At 36.5% G+C, this 20944-nt stretch overlaps 1 protein-coding gene across 1 annotated transcript; it reads left to right on the top strand.

Annotated features, from left to right (window-relative positions):
- Positions 1-368: 368 nt before the first annotated feature.
- LOC121380633 (co-chaperone protein p23-1-like) lies at positions 369-5564 on the top strand. The gene is made up of 3 exons (XM_041509540.1): positions 369-487; positions 3822-4005; positions 5363-5564. Exons 1-3 carry the CDS (start codon positions 424-426, stop codon positions 5418-5420), a joined length of 306 nt encoding a protein of 101 aa, XP_041365474.1. The 5' UTR covers positions 369-423; the 3' UTR covers positions 5421-5564.
- The last annotated feature ends 15380 nt before the right edge of the window (positions 5565-20944 follow it).

Here is a 20944-nt window from a genome sequence, read left to right as displayed (position 1 = left end):
TATTATGAATTAGAAAGAGGTTTGGGCTGTGTTTGTTCGATACACCTTACTTAACAAAGGCAACAAACTCGGGAGAGTCTCTTTAATTGAATACAGGTTTACAAATGTCGTTGTTTGAACTTGTACACATTGACAAGTGTATTTAGTAACTCGATCGCTGGTGGTCACTCTCCGATCAAAAGTATTTTGTAGCCTACAGCCAAACAAGAACCAAATTAATAGACTTTGGTAACGCGGTCAACGGTCGCATTTATGTCAGAAAGGCCCAGAACCTGAAATTATTTAGAGCCAAACCTGCAATGACCGATAAAACAGACACCCCAGTGTTTGTGTTGGGTTTGGGAGTGTGACAAAGATTGTGTATAAAAAGGGAAGGAGTTGTCAGGTGGGATATCACTCTTAAGTCATCTCCACCATTTCGACATGAACACTGTTGTTATTGTTTGCATCGTCCTCACGGCTCTGGTGTCTGTTGTTTCGGCACAAGGTAAGGGAGTAGTTTTAATGTTCCATGTCAAAGGCATGTCAGTAATTGTTAAACCTGAGTACTACACTCGACACACCCAGCATTGTTAATAACTCTTGTTTTGGGGAAAAGATGTAGAAACGGAATAATTACCTCCATTTGTTTCTAAGTTGCGTTAAGCAAGTTTAATAACGTGCCTCTGTCCATATATGGTCCAGTCACGTCTATCTATAGTTCTATCTCTGGCTAAGTAGCGACCGGCCTCGGTGGCGTCGTGGTTAGGCCATTGGTCTACAGGCTGGTAGGTACTGGGTTAGGATCCCAGTCGAGGCATGGGATTTTTAATCCAGATACCGACTCCAAATCCTGAGTGTGTGCTCCGCAAGGCTCAATGGGTAGGTGTAAACCACTTGCACCGACCAGTGATCCATAACTGGTTCAACAAAGGCCATGGTTTGTGCTATTCTGCCTGTGGGAAGCGCAAATAAAAGATCCCTTGTTGCCTGTCGTAAAATAGTAGCCTATGTGGTGACAGCGGGTTTCCTCTAAAAAAAATCAGTGTCAGAATGACCAATTGTTTGACGTCCAATAACCGATGATAAGATAAAAAAAAATCAATGTGCTCTGGTGGCGTCATTAAATAAAACAAACCTTTTTTTCTGGCTAAGTAGCGAACATAATTTGTTTCTAAATAGTCTTTCATTAACCGTATATTATACGTTTCACATATTACTACATGTATTATATTCAAAATTTTACTGTGTGGCCTAATTCTGTGTGCTATAGAAATTAAAGCAACCTAAATATGTTTTGCAATGGAAACAATTACAAACGTGCCAATCCATTATTATCTTGACGAAATGTTGCAATTATTGTATTCTCGATATATTGTATTCTAAACGAATTATAGCAATTACTATATTGTAGAAATCATTATAGTGTAACAATTATTGTATTCTGGACATCATTATCTCGACAAAGTGTTGCAACTACTATATTCCAGACATCATTATCTAGACAGGGTGTAACAATAATTGTATTTCAGACATCATTATCTCGACAAAGTGTTGCAACAACTATATTCCAGAAATCATTATCTAGACAAAGTGTTGTAATTATTATATTCCAGACATCATTATCTCGACAAAGTGTTGCAACTACTATATTCCAGAAATCATTATCTAGACAGGGTGTAACAATTATTGTATTTCAGACATCATTATCTAGACAAAGTGTTGCAACTACTATATTCCAGACATCATTATCTAGACAGGGTGTAACAATTATTGTATTTCAGACATCATTATCTAGACAAAGTGTTGCAACTACTATATTCCAGACATCATTATCTAGACAGGGTGTAACAATAATTGTATTTCAGACATCATTATCTCGACAAAGTGTTGCAACAACTATATTCCAGAAATCATTATCTAGACAAAGTGTTGCAATTACTATATTCCAAACATTATCTAGACAGAGGTTGTTTGTTTGTTTTGTTTTTTAAACCTACCACAAACATTTAACACAGAGACAAAGACATTATTTAGACAAACTGTATCAATTACTGTTTTACAAACCATTATCTAGACGATGTTTAGCGATTACTGTATCGTAGAAATGATTCTCTAAACGAAATGTAGCAACTCTAGTATTCTAGACACTATTTTCTAAATGAAATGTAGCATTTACTATATTATATACATTATTATCTAGTCGCTGTGTAGCATTTACTACAATATTATTCCAATAATACGCTATTTGACATATAATAATTGCGATTTAATAATGTACGAAGATATAAACCAAGGCCTTCGATAAACGCCAAGGTGGATGTTCTAATATGCGGACTAAACGTTCGCTTTGAATGAATGAATGAATTAATGTTTAACGACACCCCAGCACGAAAAATACATCGGCTATTGGGTGTCAAACTATGGTAATGCAAATAAATAAAGTGAATGAATGAATGAATGAATGTTTAACGACACCCCAGCACAAAAAATACATCGGCTATTGGGTGTCAAACTATGGTAATGCAAATAAATAAAGTGATGATCAACATCAACATAAAAATTCAAGGTTTAAACAAAAACAGTGTAAAGAACTGTGCAAAAATACAAATATCACAGAATTTTACGGACACCGAATTTTACTCTAAACTTCAATTTGTGCTGTATTGGCCATTCTCAAAGAGAATGTTACACCCCTGCACCACGGTGAGGTTACAGCACGCGCAGGGGCGTTCGCTTTGATGTAGGTTTTTGGTGTATTTAGCCAATCTTTTTAATTAATGAAAAAAAATCGCTGGCGTATCAAATACACAACACAATTACATTTGTGTGTGCGTTAAACTCGTTTTAAGAAATAGTCTAGTATTTTACACTTCGATTCAACAGATCCTGGACGTAGCCCAGTGGTAAAGCGCTTGCTTGATGTGCGGTCGATTTGAGATCTATCCCCGTCGGTGGGCCTATTGGGCTATTTCACGTTCCATCAAGTGCACCATGGCTGGTATATATTAAAGGCCGCGGTATGTGCTACCCTGTCTGAGGAATGGTGTATGCAAAACATCTTTAACTTTCATGTAGCTTTTTGGTGTATTTTAGCCAATTTCATTAATTAATCAAGAAAATATGTGGCGCATCAAATGCATTACATTTATGTGTGCTTTAAACTCGTTTCAAGAAATGGCCTAGTCTTTTCAAAGACTTCGATCCAATATTTTTGAAAATTCTATGGATGTTGTATAGGGCACACACGCACAACTAACGAAATAATCAAAGTGTTTAATAATGACTTGACATTTGATGACAATGACACACGCATGAATCTAATCATATAATGTGTCTTTTATGCACTTATTATTTTGCTAAATATAAAATAAGTAAATCTTCAGCAGAAATGTATATTGGTGTAAACGGGGGTTTTATGGGATAGCTTGAAGGATTTGTAAATGAATGAATTAATTATAATAGGTTTGTTTTGTTTAACGACACCACTAGAGCACATTGACTTATTAATCATCAGCTTTTGGATTTCAAACATTTCGTAATTTTGACCTGTAGTTTTAGAGGGGAAACCCACAACATTTTTTTTCATTAAGGGATATTTTATATACACCATCCTATAGCAGGATAGCACATACCACGGCCTTTCATATACTAGTCATGGTGCACTGGCTGGAACGCGATATAGACCAATGAGCCCACCGACGGGGGAATGAATGAATGAATTAACGAATTAACGAATTAATTGATTAATGTTTAACGAATCTCCAGCACAGGTTGTAAATGTCTCAGCCATTATGTATATTATAATGATTTTCTATTTTTGTTTCAATTTATTGTTTCAGGAGCGTCTCCGACTTCAGGGATGCCCCCTCCATTGGTCGGAATGCCCGGTATGGGCGGCATGGGTGGCATGGGCGGCATGGGAGGCATGGGTGGCATGATGAGAGGCATGGGCGGCATGGGCGGCATGGGCGGTATGAGCGGCATGGGCGGTATGGGCGGCATGGGCGGCATGATGGGTGGAATGTAAGTTGATGCACATCGTGTTTTTCGATTAATATAAATTTACTTCATACACAGTGACCCAAGACGACATCATTTGCGTGAAATACAGACATATCAGCAGTTACTCCATACACAGTGACCCACTTGACGCAGTGTGCGTGAAATACGGACACGTTAACAATTACGTCATGCACTGTGATCCGTCTCGACGCAAGTTGCGTGAAACACAGACACATTAACATAAAGGCCCATCTCGATGCATTGTACATGAAATACTGACACATTAAGTTCAAGCATACACAAGGATACAACTTAAGGCAATTTGCGGGGTGGGATTTAGGTCAGTCGGTTGAGTGCTCGTCTGAGGTGCTTGCGTCGCAGGATCGAACCACTAAGGTGAATCCATTCAACTGATCTGAGGTTTTTTCTCCTTCCAACCAGTGCACCACAACTGGTCAAAGGCCGTGGTATGTGCTATTCTGCTTGTGGGGAAAGTGCATATAAAAGATCTCTTGCTGCTAATGGAAAAATGTAGCGGGTTTCTTGATCACTACGTGTCAGAATTACCAAATATTTGACATCCAATGGCCAATGTGCTCTAGTGGCGTTAAACAAAACAAACGTTTGATGCAATTTGCTTGAAATACAGACACATTAACAGCTACTTGCAAACAATGATCCAGCTTGATGCACCTTGCAAGAAATAAAAACACGTAAACAGTTACATCATACCCATTGATATAACCAAACGCAATTTGGGAGAACAACAGATGCCAATGTCAATACACTCTGTATTTTGATTTTGAGTCAAGTACAGACACTGTAACAAGTAGGCTAGTCTTGAATCATCTGCATTATTTATGTCTGCACAAAAATCTAAAATAAGATTAATTAATGTTATAAATGTTTTATTTGTTTTGTTTTCGTGTTTTTTGTTAAACTAGTGATAATGCGCTTGCTTGATGCGCGGTCGGTTTGGGATCGATTCCTGTCGGTGGGCCCATTGGGCTATTTCTCGCTCCATCCAGTGCACCACGACTGGTATTCGCTATCCTGTCTGTGGGATGATGCATATAAAAGATCCCTTGCTACTAATGAAAAGAAGTAGCGTGTTTCCTCTCTAAGACTATATGTCAAAATTACCAAATGTTTGACATCCAATAGCCTATGATTATTAAATCAGTGTGCTCTAGTGATGTTGTTAAACAAAATATACTTTAACTTTCTCTTTCTCTTTCTTTCTCTCTCGTTCTCTAACTCATAATTTTAAAATTTTTAGTCTTATTGTCTTCACTTTTTCTTTTCTTTTCTTCTGTGTATTGTTTTGAGTTACTATTGTCTTCTATATTTTATTTATTTATTTATTATTTTGTTGTAGATTTGGCCAGCAGATAAAGTGCCGAATGATGATGCCTCTGTTTGAAATGTTCAACTGATTGATGTCCGTCCGTCCATTCGTCCGTTAGCTGGTCCGTGTGGGACACGGGTTACTGGTGTTGTACCGGACACGTAGCATAGAACTCGTTACACAAAACATGTTCAACATCCGTCTCATGTATTAAAACATCAGTTCAATTTTACCAGCTTTTTGTTGTTTGTAGCTTATAATTTGGCATTGAAAATGTTGCAATCAAAATATATGTACTACATGTATAATACGTTTGCGTCAAGAGGGAGCCAATGAATTGGCATGTAGTTCTATAATGAATAAAGTTGAAATTCATTTAAAAACATATTATTAAGCTTCAAAGACATACCAACTTATATAGCCTTTTTTTTACCAAAGTTTAGTGTAAATGGAAAAACAATCTTTACAAATTATTATCAAATTGCATGACCTGACCTAATATCTTTGGGCATAGTCATTACGATTTTATAATAATTTCATACTATTCTGGTAAAGAATTCGTTCCATCATGGGGATTTCAAAAAGTTTCAGGGTGGGCATTTTGAGGCTATTTTTCAATATGACTTACGATTGACAAACATTTATCTCTGATGGTATACTTTATTGCGACCTTGTATATGCTATTTTATCTTTTCTATGAAAATTATCTGTATTTATTGTTTATATAAAAACAACAGCGTTTACAACTACTGGCTGTGCTCATGACAAGTGTTACTGGTGGGGTAGAAAATGCTTTTCTTCCACAAACACTTGCAATTACAGTGATTTGTGAGTGTATATTGTCTTAGTTGACTTCATGGGACAGACCTTTGTTTCAGCCCATGAAAATTAACACTAAGTTTAGTTAATCTACAACATGTAACACATTTGGATAAAGTTACAATTGAGTAAAACATGAGTCTGTGACTTTGAAATGGTGAAATAACCTATAAAAAAAGACTAAACCTCGACTCCATAACTGTTACCTCTCAGACGCGCGTGCGTGTTCAAAAATATGACAAATGCATTTTGTGATATTAACAACACTAGGATGACCAAAAACATTTCGAATGTACGGAGATGGATAGTCTAACCAATACAATCTAAGTAAAATATGATTTCAGTTATCATAAACGACTCTAATAGTAAAAAATGTGCCTTAGTGTTTAAAAACTAGGCTGTGTCCCTTTAATATCCACCAAGTTCTGTCTTGTGCCGGTGCTTTTGCCTGCTCTTCCTCTATTGAAACTCTTGCACATTTGTTTCAACGTTTTAGATGAAGTGACTGTGTTGACAGCTGTGATGGCAGTCAGTACTCATGGCGAGTGCCACATTTCGCCTGATATTATCACGGTTTTGACAGTGATTCACGAGTGTATGTCCTCGTAGCTGTATCTATTCCAATGAGCTCTGACCTAGTAAACTAGTCTAGGAATGCCGGTCATCTGTATAGTAGTCAAAAGGTTGTATTGTCTAGTACAGAAGTGGCTGTCCTCCTATAGATGATACACTAGATAGAAATTCGTGGAATTTCCGGTTGTTTTGCAAAAAAAATTCCATTCGACTGCATTGTGCAGAGATGCGATCTTGATCAGGGATAGCGGTTTCCTCGTTCAGATTTATATGGATTTTTCGATAGGCATGACAGCACATATCACGGTTTTTGGTTCACTACTTAGTTACTTCTCGACAAGTATTTAATTCTTGGGAGACAGACGCTTTCAAAAGAGATCATAAACTATTATAATGATCAGTTTTTTCTCCATATTTAACTGGTCATTTATGCTTTTTCATAAAATATTTGTTCTCCTGCGTAACGTATCAAAACTATCTAATGTCTTGAGATTTATTAATATATATAATTATAAATATAATAAAAACAGAGAGATAAAGTATTTATTTACATCTCACACGGTGTACAGCTTTAATACAGTTCAATAATATTAAAGACTTTTAAATGATGAAACTCGAAATGTAACAACCCGTTCGATGATTTCCAAACCCTACACCAAAAAAAAGAAATACATTACAATAGCAAACAATAAATTTTTTTTAAATGTATAGTCGATAATGGAGTTTTATAAAGAAAGAAAACAAAATTTTACTTTTCAAACAATACGCGGTTTTAATAACGCATGGTAGACAAAACAGCATTTCACCTAAGAGCGGGACCTAGCCCTGTGGTAATGCGTTCGCTTGAAGCGCGGTCGGTTTAGGGTCGATCCCCGTCGGTGGGCATACTGAACTATTTCTCGTTCTAGCCAGTGCACCACGATTAGTATTTAAAATGCCTTGGCATGTGCTGTCCTGTCTGTGGGATGGTGCATATAAAAAATCCCTTGCTACTAATGGACAAATTAGTGGGTTTTCTCTCTAAGACTATATGTCAAAATTACGACATTCAATAGCCGATTATTAATAAATCATTGTGCTCTAGAGGTATATACAGCAATGCAAATGCATGTACTACACGATTGTATAATCCGTTTGTGTCAAAAGGTAACCAATGAATTGGCATAGAGCTCTACAATGAATTAAGTTAAAGTTAATTTAAAAACATATTATTAAGTTTCAAAAACATACCAACTCAAAAATACTTTTGGGACCAAATTTCAGTGTAAATAAAAAGGTTTCTTGACACATTACCATCAAATTGCATAGGTTAAATCTTACCTTTGATATAGATATGAAGACAACTGGCGGAACAGCCAAGGTAAATGTTTGACATCCAATAGCCGATGATTAATAAATAAACGTGCTCTAGTGGTGTCGTTAAACAACACAAACTTTAACTTTCAAACACCTATAGTAACCAGCGGAAGGTATTCAATGGAGAGTTTCTCAATATTATGTAGTCAATAATTGAAAGTTTCAAACATTTTAACCACAAAACAGTTATTCATGATTGAAATCCTATCTCTGCACAGTGCAAGACTCGAATGGCCGTTTTGCAAAATAGTGGTTGATTAAGTGAATTGTTATCTAGTACCTTGTCTATGGGAGGCCAGCCACTACAGAGGAGATCATTTACTGGACAACTAAAAGAAGACTGCCACACTTTGTTAAATCAAAACTAGCACACGACGGAGCTCATTTGAATAAATATAGTTGATGACATGCACTCATGAATCACTGTCAAAACAATTTGCAGTAGATATAATTACATGCATATATGAAACAGCTTTTTCACCGTGTTAGTTTGCATCTGCTGTTGGTTGGGTTTGACCGGACGCCCTGCCATAAGCTGTGCCCCCTACAATTGGATTTGAACTAGTATCGATGTCCCGGGTACTACACGCAATATATATATATATATATATATATATGTATATGTATATGTATATGTATATGTATCTGTATCTGTATCTGTATCTGTATATGTATATGTATATATATATATATATATATATATATATATATATATATATATATATATATATATATATATATATATGTGTGTGTATATGTGTATATATATATGTATGTATGTATATATGTATGTATATATGTATGTATGTATGTATGTATATATGTATGTATATATGTGGATGGGTGGATGTATATATGTGGATGGGTGGGTGTGTAGCTAGCTAGCTAGCTAGCTAGCTAGATAGATATACACACACATACACTCAAAGCAGTATGTTTCCACGCGCATCATTGCCTTGTCGCTTTGAATATCTATACACCAAAACGAAATAGTTCTTATGCAAATAATAAATGTTATAATACTAAATATATTGTTACTATTGCTATTGTTACAGACATAGAGAGAGAGAGAGAGAGAGAGAGAGAGAGAGAGAGAGAGAGAGAGAGAGAGAGAGAGAGAGAGAGAGAGAGAGAGAGAGAGAGAGAGAGAGAGAGAGAGAGAGAGAGAGGGGGTATTAACAGAGTGTGTTTCGGTATTGTCAATATCATATATTAGGAATAAAATTGTATTATGCGAGCCTCTGGAGAAAATAATACATTATATTTATTGCTAATATATGATATTGACAATACCTAAACACACGAGGGTAATAATCTTTTTAACACATAATCTCTAGCTTAATACGAAGTGTTTTGTAAACTGAATGCGCAACTTTAATTCAAGTCAGCCATTACCCGACATTCAAATGACGTAACAATATGTGACGCGGTGTCCTTTTGAATGAAAATGAGCTTAGACTTGAATTCATTTCAACTTATTTTCGTGCTTATATCCAATGAAAATTCACGAACGCTGTCCTGGGCACAAAGCTCAGCTATTTGGGCTGTCTGTCCAGGACAGTGGGTGCTTTGTTAATTGGTTAGTGAGAAAGAAGAGAGTGTAGTGGCCTTACACCTACCCACTGAGCCCTTAAGAGAGATTTCGTGTTTGTTTTCTTGAATACGATGTTTATGTCAACGAGTCATCTACATCTTTCATAATTTTTGACAATATTTCGCTTATCCTGTTGAAAAAACGTAACGCCATGATATATTTGTTCCGTTCAAACTTTTGCTGAACGTTTACTTGACCGTCGACTTATTAAATGAAATATGAATGAAAAGTATCTGTATTTAGTTAGTAAATTAATATGTATTTATATCATACTGCTGTGCAAACATACCTGACAAAGCAATCATCCGAAAACACCACAAAAACAAAACATAATTCAAACAGATGTTAAACGTGAACTTACACTCAACGACACGACAGTGTGTCATCATTATCCAGCTTCGTACTCAATCAGTTTTACATATTTTACCATAATTGCACTTCATGTCCATTTTTTTTTATATGTACAATTGTTTAAATGGCATTTTTTTTTCTCCATAAGCGTACGAAACAGGGGGCAGGGGCAACTGTCCCCACCCCATCCCAGTGCTGGAGCAAAACCTCAAATTCGGACAAAATGATAGATATTCGGGGGAAATGTGCTAACCCGAGATCTTTTTTACCATGTGTTTCCATCATTCGACCCTCAAAATTAGTTGTGAAAATGCGTAGTGATTCTTTTGCAACCCTATATAGCTGTTTGGTAGTAATGCTTAATATGATTAAATGATTCTTTTTTTCAGATACGGGCATTTTCGTTTAATTCGGGCAAAACCCAGCCTTACCCCCTACAAAATTGGGAGCCCATACGTCTAGGTGTTTCTTATTTTTCACATACGATCAGCTGCATTAGTAATCATCAAACTAAACAATGACGAAGCAACACTGACCTCAATAATTAGAACGTAATAATATACAAGGTAGATAATTAAATTATGAACTTTAATTTCACAGTAACTAAAATACAGTGAAAATATGATTTTTCACCGAATATCATTTTTATAGTTTCTTTAGATAGATACATTACATAAAGAAATTATTACCAGAGTGTTTTTCGGTATCGTCAATATTATATATTTTAGGAATAATTTTTTTTATTATGCGAGCCTTATTTATAATTCTTCCTTTCTGTGAAATAATTTGTTCTTAGACATTGTGTTTCAATATTACATGTTCAGTGTCTTCCGTTTCAAACCTGTGTTATAACATTCCGGAATTCCCTACATCGCAATGAAAAGGTACAAGGCCACTACACGGAGCTTACATTCATTATCTATTAACCACCAACCTGTGTCATAGACGGACATTCCGGAACTTAATTGAAATTAACCACAACTATAACTTTAACTGAATGAACAAACTGCAAATATATGAAAATAACATTGTCACAAGCAGTATATTGCAGTGTGCCGCAACGTGACTCGAATAGGAATGTGTATAATATTATTTTAACACGCTCACGAACGGATACCGGTACGCCAGTCTATTTAAGAGTGGTTTGCTAGCTACGGACACGCGCGCCGTTTGGGAGCGGGTGTGACTCAATGTGAGCTTATGACTGACAGTGCGTGGATTTACGTGGCATTAAACCTGACACACGTTCTGTTTTCTCTCTTCTTTTTTTAAATATTCAGACGGTTTATGGGAAGGATTTCGTTAGGCAGCAGTATACCATATTTAATAACATATCACCGGGTCAAAGTTCGAAGGGTTCCTAACTTTAAAGGGACATTCCTGAGTTTGCTGCATTGTAAGATGTTTCCGACTAATAAAATATTTTCTATGATTAAACTTACATATTAAATATATTTTCTTGTTTAGAATATCAGTGTTTGTATATTCAGTGCGTTTCTGGTCGTCTTAATATTTGTAATAAGCCCAAACTGGATTTTGTCTGGAAATAATTTCGTACGTATGAAAAAATATTTTTTAGGAAATAAAATGAAAATTATCCTAGTACAAATATTAGAACGATCAGAAACACGTTTAATATACAGCCACTAAAATTCGAAACAAGAAAATATATTTAATATGTAAGTTTAATCGTAGAAACATTTTATTAGTCGATGACATCTTAAAAATTGCAGCAAACTCAGGAATGCCCCTTTAAATCAACCACTGAATACTATCAAGGTTGCCATCTGCGAGATATGCATAGGCGCGTGTGTAGAGAGGTTGAGGTTCGGGGTCGAATCTCCACCCATGCTAAAAATATGTTTTAATGTATTAGCCGGGGAACTTTGACCTGAAACCTAGAAAACTCGCTAGCCACAGTCAAGAACTCCACCATCAACCCCCGCCGCATAATATCGCCTGATATTTGGCCGGACTAGTCATAAGTGTTGTCTCGTCTAGCCAGATTCGTGTAATTTAATTTAAATAAATATCGGGTACTATTATGCCTGAAACATGAGCGCAGTTCTACTCATGGCTTAACACTACATAACTCTCAAGGAATGACGTCACCATTCCAACCGGTCTCGATCGTTGGCAGATACTGGGTTCACATCCCGGTACCGGCTACCAGAGCTATTTTAGTCACTTACTCTGGCTTCTCTCAAACAAACTACTTCTAATAACTAACTATTAAGCCATTAACTATTAACTCTGGACAGATAGCTGAGGTGTGCCCTTGATAGCGTACTTGAACATTAGTTGGATATAAGCACGACAATCAAGTTAAAAAGAATATACCACCATTCGCCGTACCAGTACTACTATATCCTTTTTTCTTTCTTTTCGTTTTCCTTTTTGGTTTTTTTACTACAATATCAATTACTACTATATCGGTCCGGTTTCGGAAATAAACGTCCCTCAAATAATGTGTTTTATAAAATACAAAAAATGCCTTTCCAAATCTTTCTTTGAAAATTACAATAATATTGATTGACCTTGGTATTAATTAACCCAATTTTTAGAGGATATACATGTACATTTATTTTTACTGCTAAAATACCAACAATTGTACGTGTAGTATGTGGTCACTGATAAAGCCTTAAAAATGTATTTCCCGGAACGTGCCAAAAAACATTAGGTAGTATAAATCTACTATAAGAAACCCATACTTTTTTTTCTCTTTTCGCATACATATTAATAAAAATAAAAAAATAAAAAATTTAAATACTACATAAACTTAATTAGGGTCGACACCTTTTTCTAAATATGTTTCACGCCTAATAAATTTTTCTAGATATGTTTCACGCCTAATAAATCACTTATATATTGAACATGATCATTATATTATTTTATCAGTATCAAGTATGAAATACAGACCCGCTTTACACACTATGAACGGCGTAGTGTGTTAACGCGAAGTCGTTCATGCAGGAGTTTGTAAACGGTTATGTGGTTCATACTTGCATGAGCGTAAAACATTATCATATTCAATTTTTATCATTCTAAGACCAAGTCAATTATAATTTCAATTCAGGACATTAATACATAGAATATGGGGAATCTCCATTCTGTGGCTCAGTTTTTTCCACCAGTAGCTAAACGAGTGAATTCCGTAAGCGTACGAGACAGAGGGCGGGGACGGGCAACTGTCCCCTAGTGCTGGAACAAATCCTCAAATTCGGGCAAATATTATAGAAATATTCAGGCAAAATGTGCTAACCTGAAACCTTTTTACCTGCAAAATTAGTTGTAATCATGTGAAAATGCGTAGTGATTCGTTTGCAACCCTATATGACTGTTTGGCAGTAGTGTTAATATAAATAAATGCTGTTATCCAGATTAGTGCATTTTCGTTTAATTCTGGCAAAAACCAGCCTGCCCCACTAAAACAATGAGAGCCTGTACGACGACGAGGAATTCTCACATTCGTTCATACATCAATATGAACAATTTTAAACAATAAATAACATTTACTGATACAACATTAACAGCTAACGTAAACAGTCATTTTATTAAAGTGAAACAAAGAAAAAACTGGAATGATCTATTTTGTTTTTTAAGCATTGCCAAAAGAAGTGCAAAATCACGATTCATGCAGTCTTGCAGTCGGGGGGGGGGGGGGGGGGGGGGGGGCGGTTGTTGTTTGTGGGTTTTTGCTGCCTTTTTTTTTTGTTTTGTTTTTTTGTTAAGTCATATGATTTTATTGGCACAATCCAAGCAGTTAAAACGAGAGTATTTACATATTGGAATTATAGCAACATTAATTGGCATGTAGTTAGCTCAGTCCGTAATTCCTTGACCCATGTTGATTATTTGCATGTCAGTTACCTTGTAATTGTCTTTACAAATATCGTGTTCATGTATTATATGCTACTAAATGAAACTGGTCTATGTTTTGAAGCTATATTGGCTGAAAATGTCGTCAGATAAACCCACTGATATTAATGTAGTTTTTATACACTACGACGTAGTTTTCACTATTAAAGCCGGTTTTTATAATTTAAATTAGAAGTACTTATATTTTATTATTTAGAATATTCATTTTCATACACCTGAAGTGGTTCTGATCATTCAGGTTTTTGTAATACCCTAAAATGAATTTTTAATAATTATAAAAGCACAAGTTCGTTTGAGAAGTAATGGTTATCAACACAAGCTCTAGTCTATTTTTAGACGGTAAGTCCCCGTTTAAACATCAAATACTTCCGTTTTCCTCCGTTATAACGTTATCCAAATGTGTTGCAGGTGTGTAGATGAACTCATCTTAGTGTCCATTTTCAAGGGCTGGAATTACAGTCTGCTCCTTTAATCTTCTCTATGTACAAACCACGAGTACAAACGTGCATTATAAGTACCGTATATAAATCAAAGAAACACACTAAATAATGTCATGTGAAAGCGAACCGAACTAGAAAATGCAATTTGCATGCGCCAAAGTTTATGTTGTTATGGTGTGGTTGTGTATTTTGTAAACTCCGTGAAATTATGACAGCTTAAATATATGTCGCTGCTTAATTGTCGCGTGTTTTGTCAAATCTATTGCGACTGTTAATATGACTATGATATGGTCGTATGTTTCATGAACAGTTTATGCCCCCAAACTGGTTTGTTAGTCTTTCTTGTAAATCTTATAATTGTTACTGCTGTGGTGGGGTACAGTGTTTTGTAAGTCTTATCATGACAGTTCATTTTGCTATGATGTGATCGTGTGTTTTGTAAATCACATTACAGTTTATTCTGTTAACGAATGGTCATGTTTTTGTGTTACAATAACAGGAAATTGAGGTAGTCTTTTTAATTATCTAATCAAATCATGTTTGTACACCGATCCTGTGTAGACTTTGAATATGATGCTATCTACAAAGAAGTTAAAATAAGGCTTGTTTCGTTTAACTACACCACTAGATCACATTGATTGATTAATTATCGGCTATTGGATGTCAAACATTTGGTGATATTGACATATAGTCTTGTAGTAGAGGAAACCCGCTACATGTTTACATTAGTAGCACCGGCCTAGGTGGTGTCATGGTTAAGCCATCTGACATAAGGCTGGTAGGTACAGGGTTCGCAGCCCGGTACCGGCTCCCATCCAGAGCGAGTTTTAACGACTCAATGGGTAAAGTGTAAGACCACAACACTCTCTACTCTCTCACTAACCACTAACAACTAGCAACTAACTCTCTGTCCTGGACAGACAGCACAGATAGCTGAGGTGTGTTCCCAGAACAGTGTGCTTGTACCTTAATTTGATATAAGCACGAAAATAAGTGTAATTGAAACGAACATTAGTAGCAAGGGATCTATTTTATATGCATCATCCTACGGACAGGATAGCACATTCCACGACCGTTGATATACCAGTCGAGGTGCAGTGGCTGCAACGAGAAATAGCCCAATGAGGTCGATTCGAAACCGACCGCACATCAAGTGAGTGCTTTACCACTGGGCTATGTCCAGCCTCTGAAGAAGACAAAGAAGACAACGTTTGTGTATTTTGAAGAAGACAAAGAAGACAACGTTTGTGTATTTTGAAGAAGACAAAGCAATGCCCAAAAGAGGAAGAGACTGCAGAAAGCTAACACCCGATGACATAATGTGAACCGTGTCCCAACAGGGCTGCTAGAACATGAGAGAATGGAACAGATCAGAACATGGGCCAAAGTTAATAAGCTATCGCAACTTTGTAACCTTACATTGCAACATAAAAAGACTACTAAGGTCGATACGATATTGTTTAAGAGAGCTGGAACCTAACTCTCGCAAACAAACCCAAATTACAGCATATTTATATTCTCACTTTCTATTCTTTAGATAGTCTATTTACGATTATAATCGATCATTGGATTGACTATCACTAGTTCAAACAGCCTCTGATTAAAATCAGGGATTGGTCCCATAGTAAAAGGGGAGGGTAAGGGGGGAATTCGATGGGCAGACATTTACAATACGTTTTGTTACCCAACACATAATATCCACTAGTTTAAAATTTGAATGATTAACCAAAATTAAAACGCAGACTATTGATAGATTTTAGAAAGGTAATCTAAAATTTGTCCGTCAAAAATAACTCAAAATTATCCCGAAAGCTGAGTTGCCTTTGCTCACAAATTTGTAAAGCGGCTGTATGAAGCATGCTCAAACAGATATAATTTATGCTCTCTTTTCAATTTGTGACATCAGTAAATCCACCGACTATATAATAATGTTAATTTTATTGTTATAATAGATAGATTGGTGATGGACTGACAGCGTAACTATGACATCTCACTCAGTGCCTCGAGCTCCTGACCTCGCGACGACACAAGGTGGCGCTGTTGTTGTTCAATTCTGAGTCTGAATCTCTCATAGAGTGATCGGGAATAGAACCCCGGGATCAGGAAATGTCAGCTGTGGTTCACGATAATGGCGACTGTGGGTGACCTGACAATCACTAAGAGGCTTGAGTTATAGACGTCCATTGTAATGGATTGCTGGACAGAACCATCAGTGCTAATGCGTGCAGTGGGACTTTGTGTGACATGAATCATAACTGTGACAAGTATTCATTACAAGGTCACACCAAGGGACAGCTTCTTGTATACTCGTCAGTTCCCGTGTTTCTGTTTGTAATATCTTGGAAGGGGGGGGGGGGGGGGGGGGGGGGGTATGGACATGCATACATACATACATACATACATACATATATACATATATACATATGGATTTCTGGATAGCTCAGAACGCATCGTGGTTACTCAGCAATTTGCAGGCGATTAGGTGCTATAGGTTCGAGTCCCAGCAACGGCATTGGACAATTTGTGAGGCCAGAAAGGATTTAATTATCCCCTGCGCCAGTACGTTAATATCTATGTATGTAACAGTCAACCTCGACACACATAAAATATAATTATAGATATTCATACATACATACATACATACATAACATACATAGACTTATTTATACAATCGATTTCTCTCTCTCTCTCTCTCTCTCTCTCTCTCTCTCTCTCTCTCTCTCTCTCTCTCTCTCTCTCTCTCTCTCTCTCTCTCTCTCGTTCTCTCTCTCTCTCTCATTCTTTCTTTCTTTCTAACACACTTAAAATCAATTTCGAATCCGTCGGCAAAATTAGCAAATAATAACTTGTTTGGGTTTTTAAAAATTCCTGATTCAGTGTGTTTATTCATAAATACATCAGTACATACATACATACATACATGTTTATTGTGTTGTAAAATTGTGTCATAGTTATTGTTATTCTTAGTTTTATTCTTATCCTTGCATACATACTTTTTATTCTATCCATCCATCCATTCAAGGTTACTTACAAATGTTACTCGTTCGCTTCTAAAAATTTACCGTGTTCCGCCAACATTCAATTAATTACTTTCATTGTTTTTACCACCCGTGAGAACGAAAAGTGGCACTGACACATACATACACAGTGCCGTGGAAACTGAGAGCAATCTAAAACTAGTCAAACGTTTTTAATAAATCAAGTTCGGGTAAGCTTAACGAAGAACAATAACAAATACACAGCTTATTTTTGTGGAGTTGGGATATTCAAATGTTTTTGTTTTTGAAAATCCCACAAGTGCCATATTTAGTGTCATTATTGGTATTTTTACATGCATGCATCTTTCTATCCATCCAGGGTTGATTACAAATGTTACACTAATAAATATACAGCTTAATTTTGAGTCGGGACATTCAACATTTTCTCTTTTTTGAAAATCCCATAAGTGCCATCATTAGTGTCATTATTCTTATTCTTAAATACATGCATCTTTCTATCCATCCAGGACTATTAACAAATGTTACACTAATAAATATACAGCTTAATTGTTGAGTCTGGACATTCAACATTTTCATTTTTGAAAATCCCATAAGTGCCATCATTAGTGTCATCAGAGCTCAATGCACCAAGTCAGCGGACAATGTCCGGAAGTGATTTATTCAAGACGCATGCACAACAGACAATAAAGACTTCGTCAAGGATTTGTTTTAGAGCAAACATTATAGCAAAACAACTTGCACTAGGAAGAGTGACCAATTCAACGTCCTCAAATTTCCATTTCAAACAATGCGAATATGATCCCATAAATTTGTGTGGGTGTGTTTTAAGTACCATCATGCCACGTTTCGAAATTTTACGGAATGTCAGTGTACTGCTTGGTGTATCACCGTTTTTCTTTACTGCTTTATTGTTCTGCACAACCTCCCGAACTCTTGAAGTGTCACAGATAAAGTCTTTTTAATGGATTTAATGTACTTTTACTTCCCTTTTATTGTCCCGTAAAGCTAATGTGATGACAACATTTGCATTCAAATGCAAGTGTTGTTAACCTCGTGTTTCGTTTTTAGTTACCTTTTTTTCCCATCGAATGCCTTATTCGTATAGACGTTTTATTTTTAAAACGTTTTAAATATATCGTTTGGTGATTTATCCCGACTTAAAGCTGATGTTACTCAATGATGATGAAAGCAGTAATAATATAAACTGTCGCCACTATCAGAAGCCCGTGATATCAACACTCGATTCTGTGACATTCACTTAGTGGTTTTTAGTTTGTATTATTAATGTACGCCTTGTTCATGCTGTTCTAATATACCTTACAGCAGAATTGAAGTTAAAGAATTCCAAGAGTAAACACTTTGTGTGCTTTTAATTATGATTGTTATGCATTGTTCAATGTATCTTTTCATGACGTATCCTTAGATTAAATTGAGCATCTGGTCTGTAAATCAAAAGTAATTTAACGAAACAAATGTTTGAAATACGTACATGTAACAAAAATGATAACCGCCTCACTTGGTGATGTCACATTCCATCACCTAATTCCGTGGATATCGTTGTGGCCGACACTAATATAGATCTCTAACTGGTGTAACCAGTTATGTAACCGATTGTCTTATCAAATACTCCAGGAATGCAAAATATTTACACTGAACTCCGGTACGAGAGATGTCCATACCTCGCTCGTTACTTGAGAGAGAGAGAGAGAGAGAGAGAGAGAGAGAGAGAGAGAGAGAGAGAGAGAGAGAGAGGGGGGGGGGGCAGGGGAGAGAGGGAGAGGCAGAGAGAGGAAAGAGAGGTCGTAATAATTTGTCAAGGGAATGGAATTCGGATCCATGCCGTAATTGATCGACTTCGACCAGTAAAAAATTTTGTTCCTCGTTATGATTAACTTTTATTATTTACAAGTCATTACAGTTTCAACATAATTTGTTTATAAACATAATATAGTTCAGATGCGATTCACAAAAGTTAAGTCATGAAAGCTGCATCAAAATAATTGCAGTTTTTCTTTTCTTTTCTTCTTGACACTGTGACTGTGTTAATATCAGCAAATTTTGTGGTATTCCATTTATTTTACGATATACATGATATTGTTTCCATCTTCTGGTACAGTAAACAGAAACACTTAACATGAAGACAAATGTATCACATGTCTAAAGCAAGATGGATCGACGGCAAGTTCAGAGGAACATGCCAGGTGTGTTGATGGTCATGTTGGTAGCAATCATGTGCTTGCTCGCCTAATCATTCGGGTGTAATCGCTGTTTAATGGTGACACATTCCGTGTATTGTACATCCAAACGTCGTGGTAAAAACAAGATGTTTGCTTTCCCAAAGATTGCCTCAATCGTTTTAGACGCATGACGTGTCCACCTCTCACCGTGATACATCGCTTCCAGTACTTCCGGGTTTGCATTTAGGTTTTTATTGGACAAGGTCTCAATCAGCAGTTCTTTTTTTCACTTCTCTCAGAACGAAGAGTTGTGGGTGTACCTAGAGAAAGTAAGAGAGACGATATTCCCAACGATACCACACAGTTCTCAGTCTGGACTTCACTCAGGTTTGTACTAATCCTCCGTGTTAGCTTTTAACAGTTTAAATTGTTTCTTTATGTTCAAGGATCGGAAAGATAAACCAAATGAATATTCTGGGCAATGTTTGAGTATCGAACTTAACATTATCATTAGGGATTAAAGTTGTTATCATATATCTACAATGTTTAATATTTGTTTAAAACAAAAATATAGGTCCTATCTATTTAATCGCCATTGGTTATTGTTAACACATTTTATTTGCATCAGTAGTGATATTGTTATCAGTCTGCAAGCAAACAACGTCAACTTACTGAACGTTTTTTAAGTGACAGTTTTCTTTTAACAAAATGTAACTTTGTATTTCATGCTAGTTTTTGAAATTTTTATTTCATGTCGCTTACAGTACTGGCGATAGTCACTGAAATGCCTGGGAGTGTGCGTATGGTAGACCCCCCCCCCCCCCCCCCCTCCTGCATCACGCGTGGTTTTATATGTGCCTGTCGCTCCATTACAGTTGTAAACCCGTTGGCGAGAACGCGATATGGTATTACACGGCTATATCACACATGTGTATGGCATGCATTTGAAGCATGCATGATGCATGATGATGAAATACATGTCAAAGCCAAAATATCTACCGACACTTACACTAACATTATTGATTGTTATCTGGGGTTATATGCAAGAACTACAGAACTACACTCATGTCTGTTAAATACCATGTATTTCCTTGTCTCAAAGAGCCGAGACTTAGCCCAGTGGTAAAGTGCTTGTTTGATGTGCGGTCGGATTGGGATCGATCCGCATCAATGGGCCCATTGGGCTATTTCTCGCTCCAGCCAGTGCACCACGACTGGTACATCAAAGACCGTGGTCTGTGCTATCCTGTCTCTGGGATGGTGCATATAAAGATCCCTTGCTTGCTAATCGAAAATAGTATCCCATGAAGTGGAGACAGCGGGTTTCCTTCGTCAATATCTGTGTGGTCCTTAATCATATGCCCGACGCCATATAACCGTAAATAAAATGTGTTGAGTGCGTCGTTAAATAAACCATTTCCTTC

Source organism: Gigantopelta aegis, chromosome 9 (genome assembly GCF_016097555.1).
Source record: "Gigantopelta aegis isolate Gae_Host chromosome 9, Gae_host_genome, whole genome shotgun sequence".
Classification (NCBI taxonomy): Eukaryota; Metazoa; Mollusca; class Gastropoda; order Neomphalida; family Peltospiridae; genus Gigantopelta; species Gigantopelta aegis.
This window is presented reverse-complemented; position numbering and strand designations above follow the sequence as displayed.

Bases quoted from the DNA above. Each gene is read 5' to 3' on its own strand.
- LOC121380633 (XM_041509540.1), top strand. From the start codon at position 424: ATGAACACTGTTGTTATTGTTTGCATCGTCCTCACGGCTCTGGTGTCT. The intron at 488-3,821 runs GTAAGGGAGTAG...TTATTGTTTCAG, and splicing joins GTCTGTTGTTTCGGCACAAG to GAGCGTCTCCGACTTCAGGG. The intron at 4,006-5,362 runs GTAAGTTGATGC...ATTTTGTTGTAG, and splicing joins GGCGGCATGATGGGTGGAAT to ATTTGGCCAGCAGATAAAGT.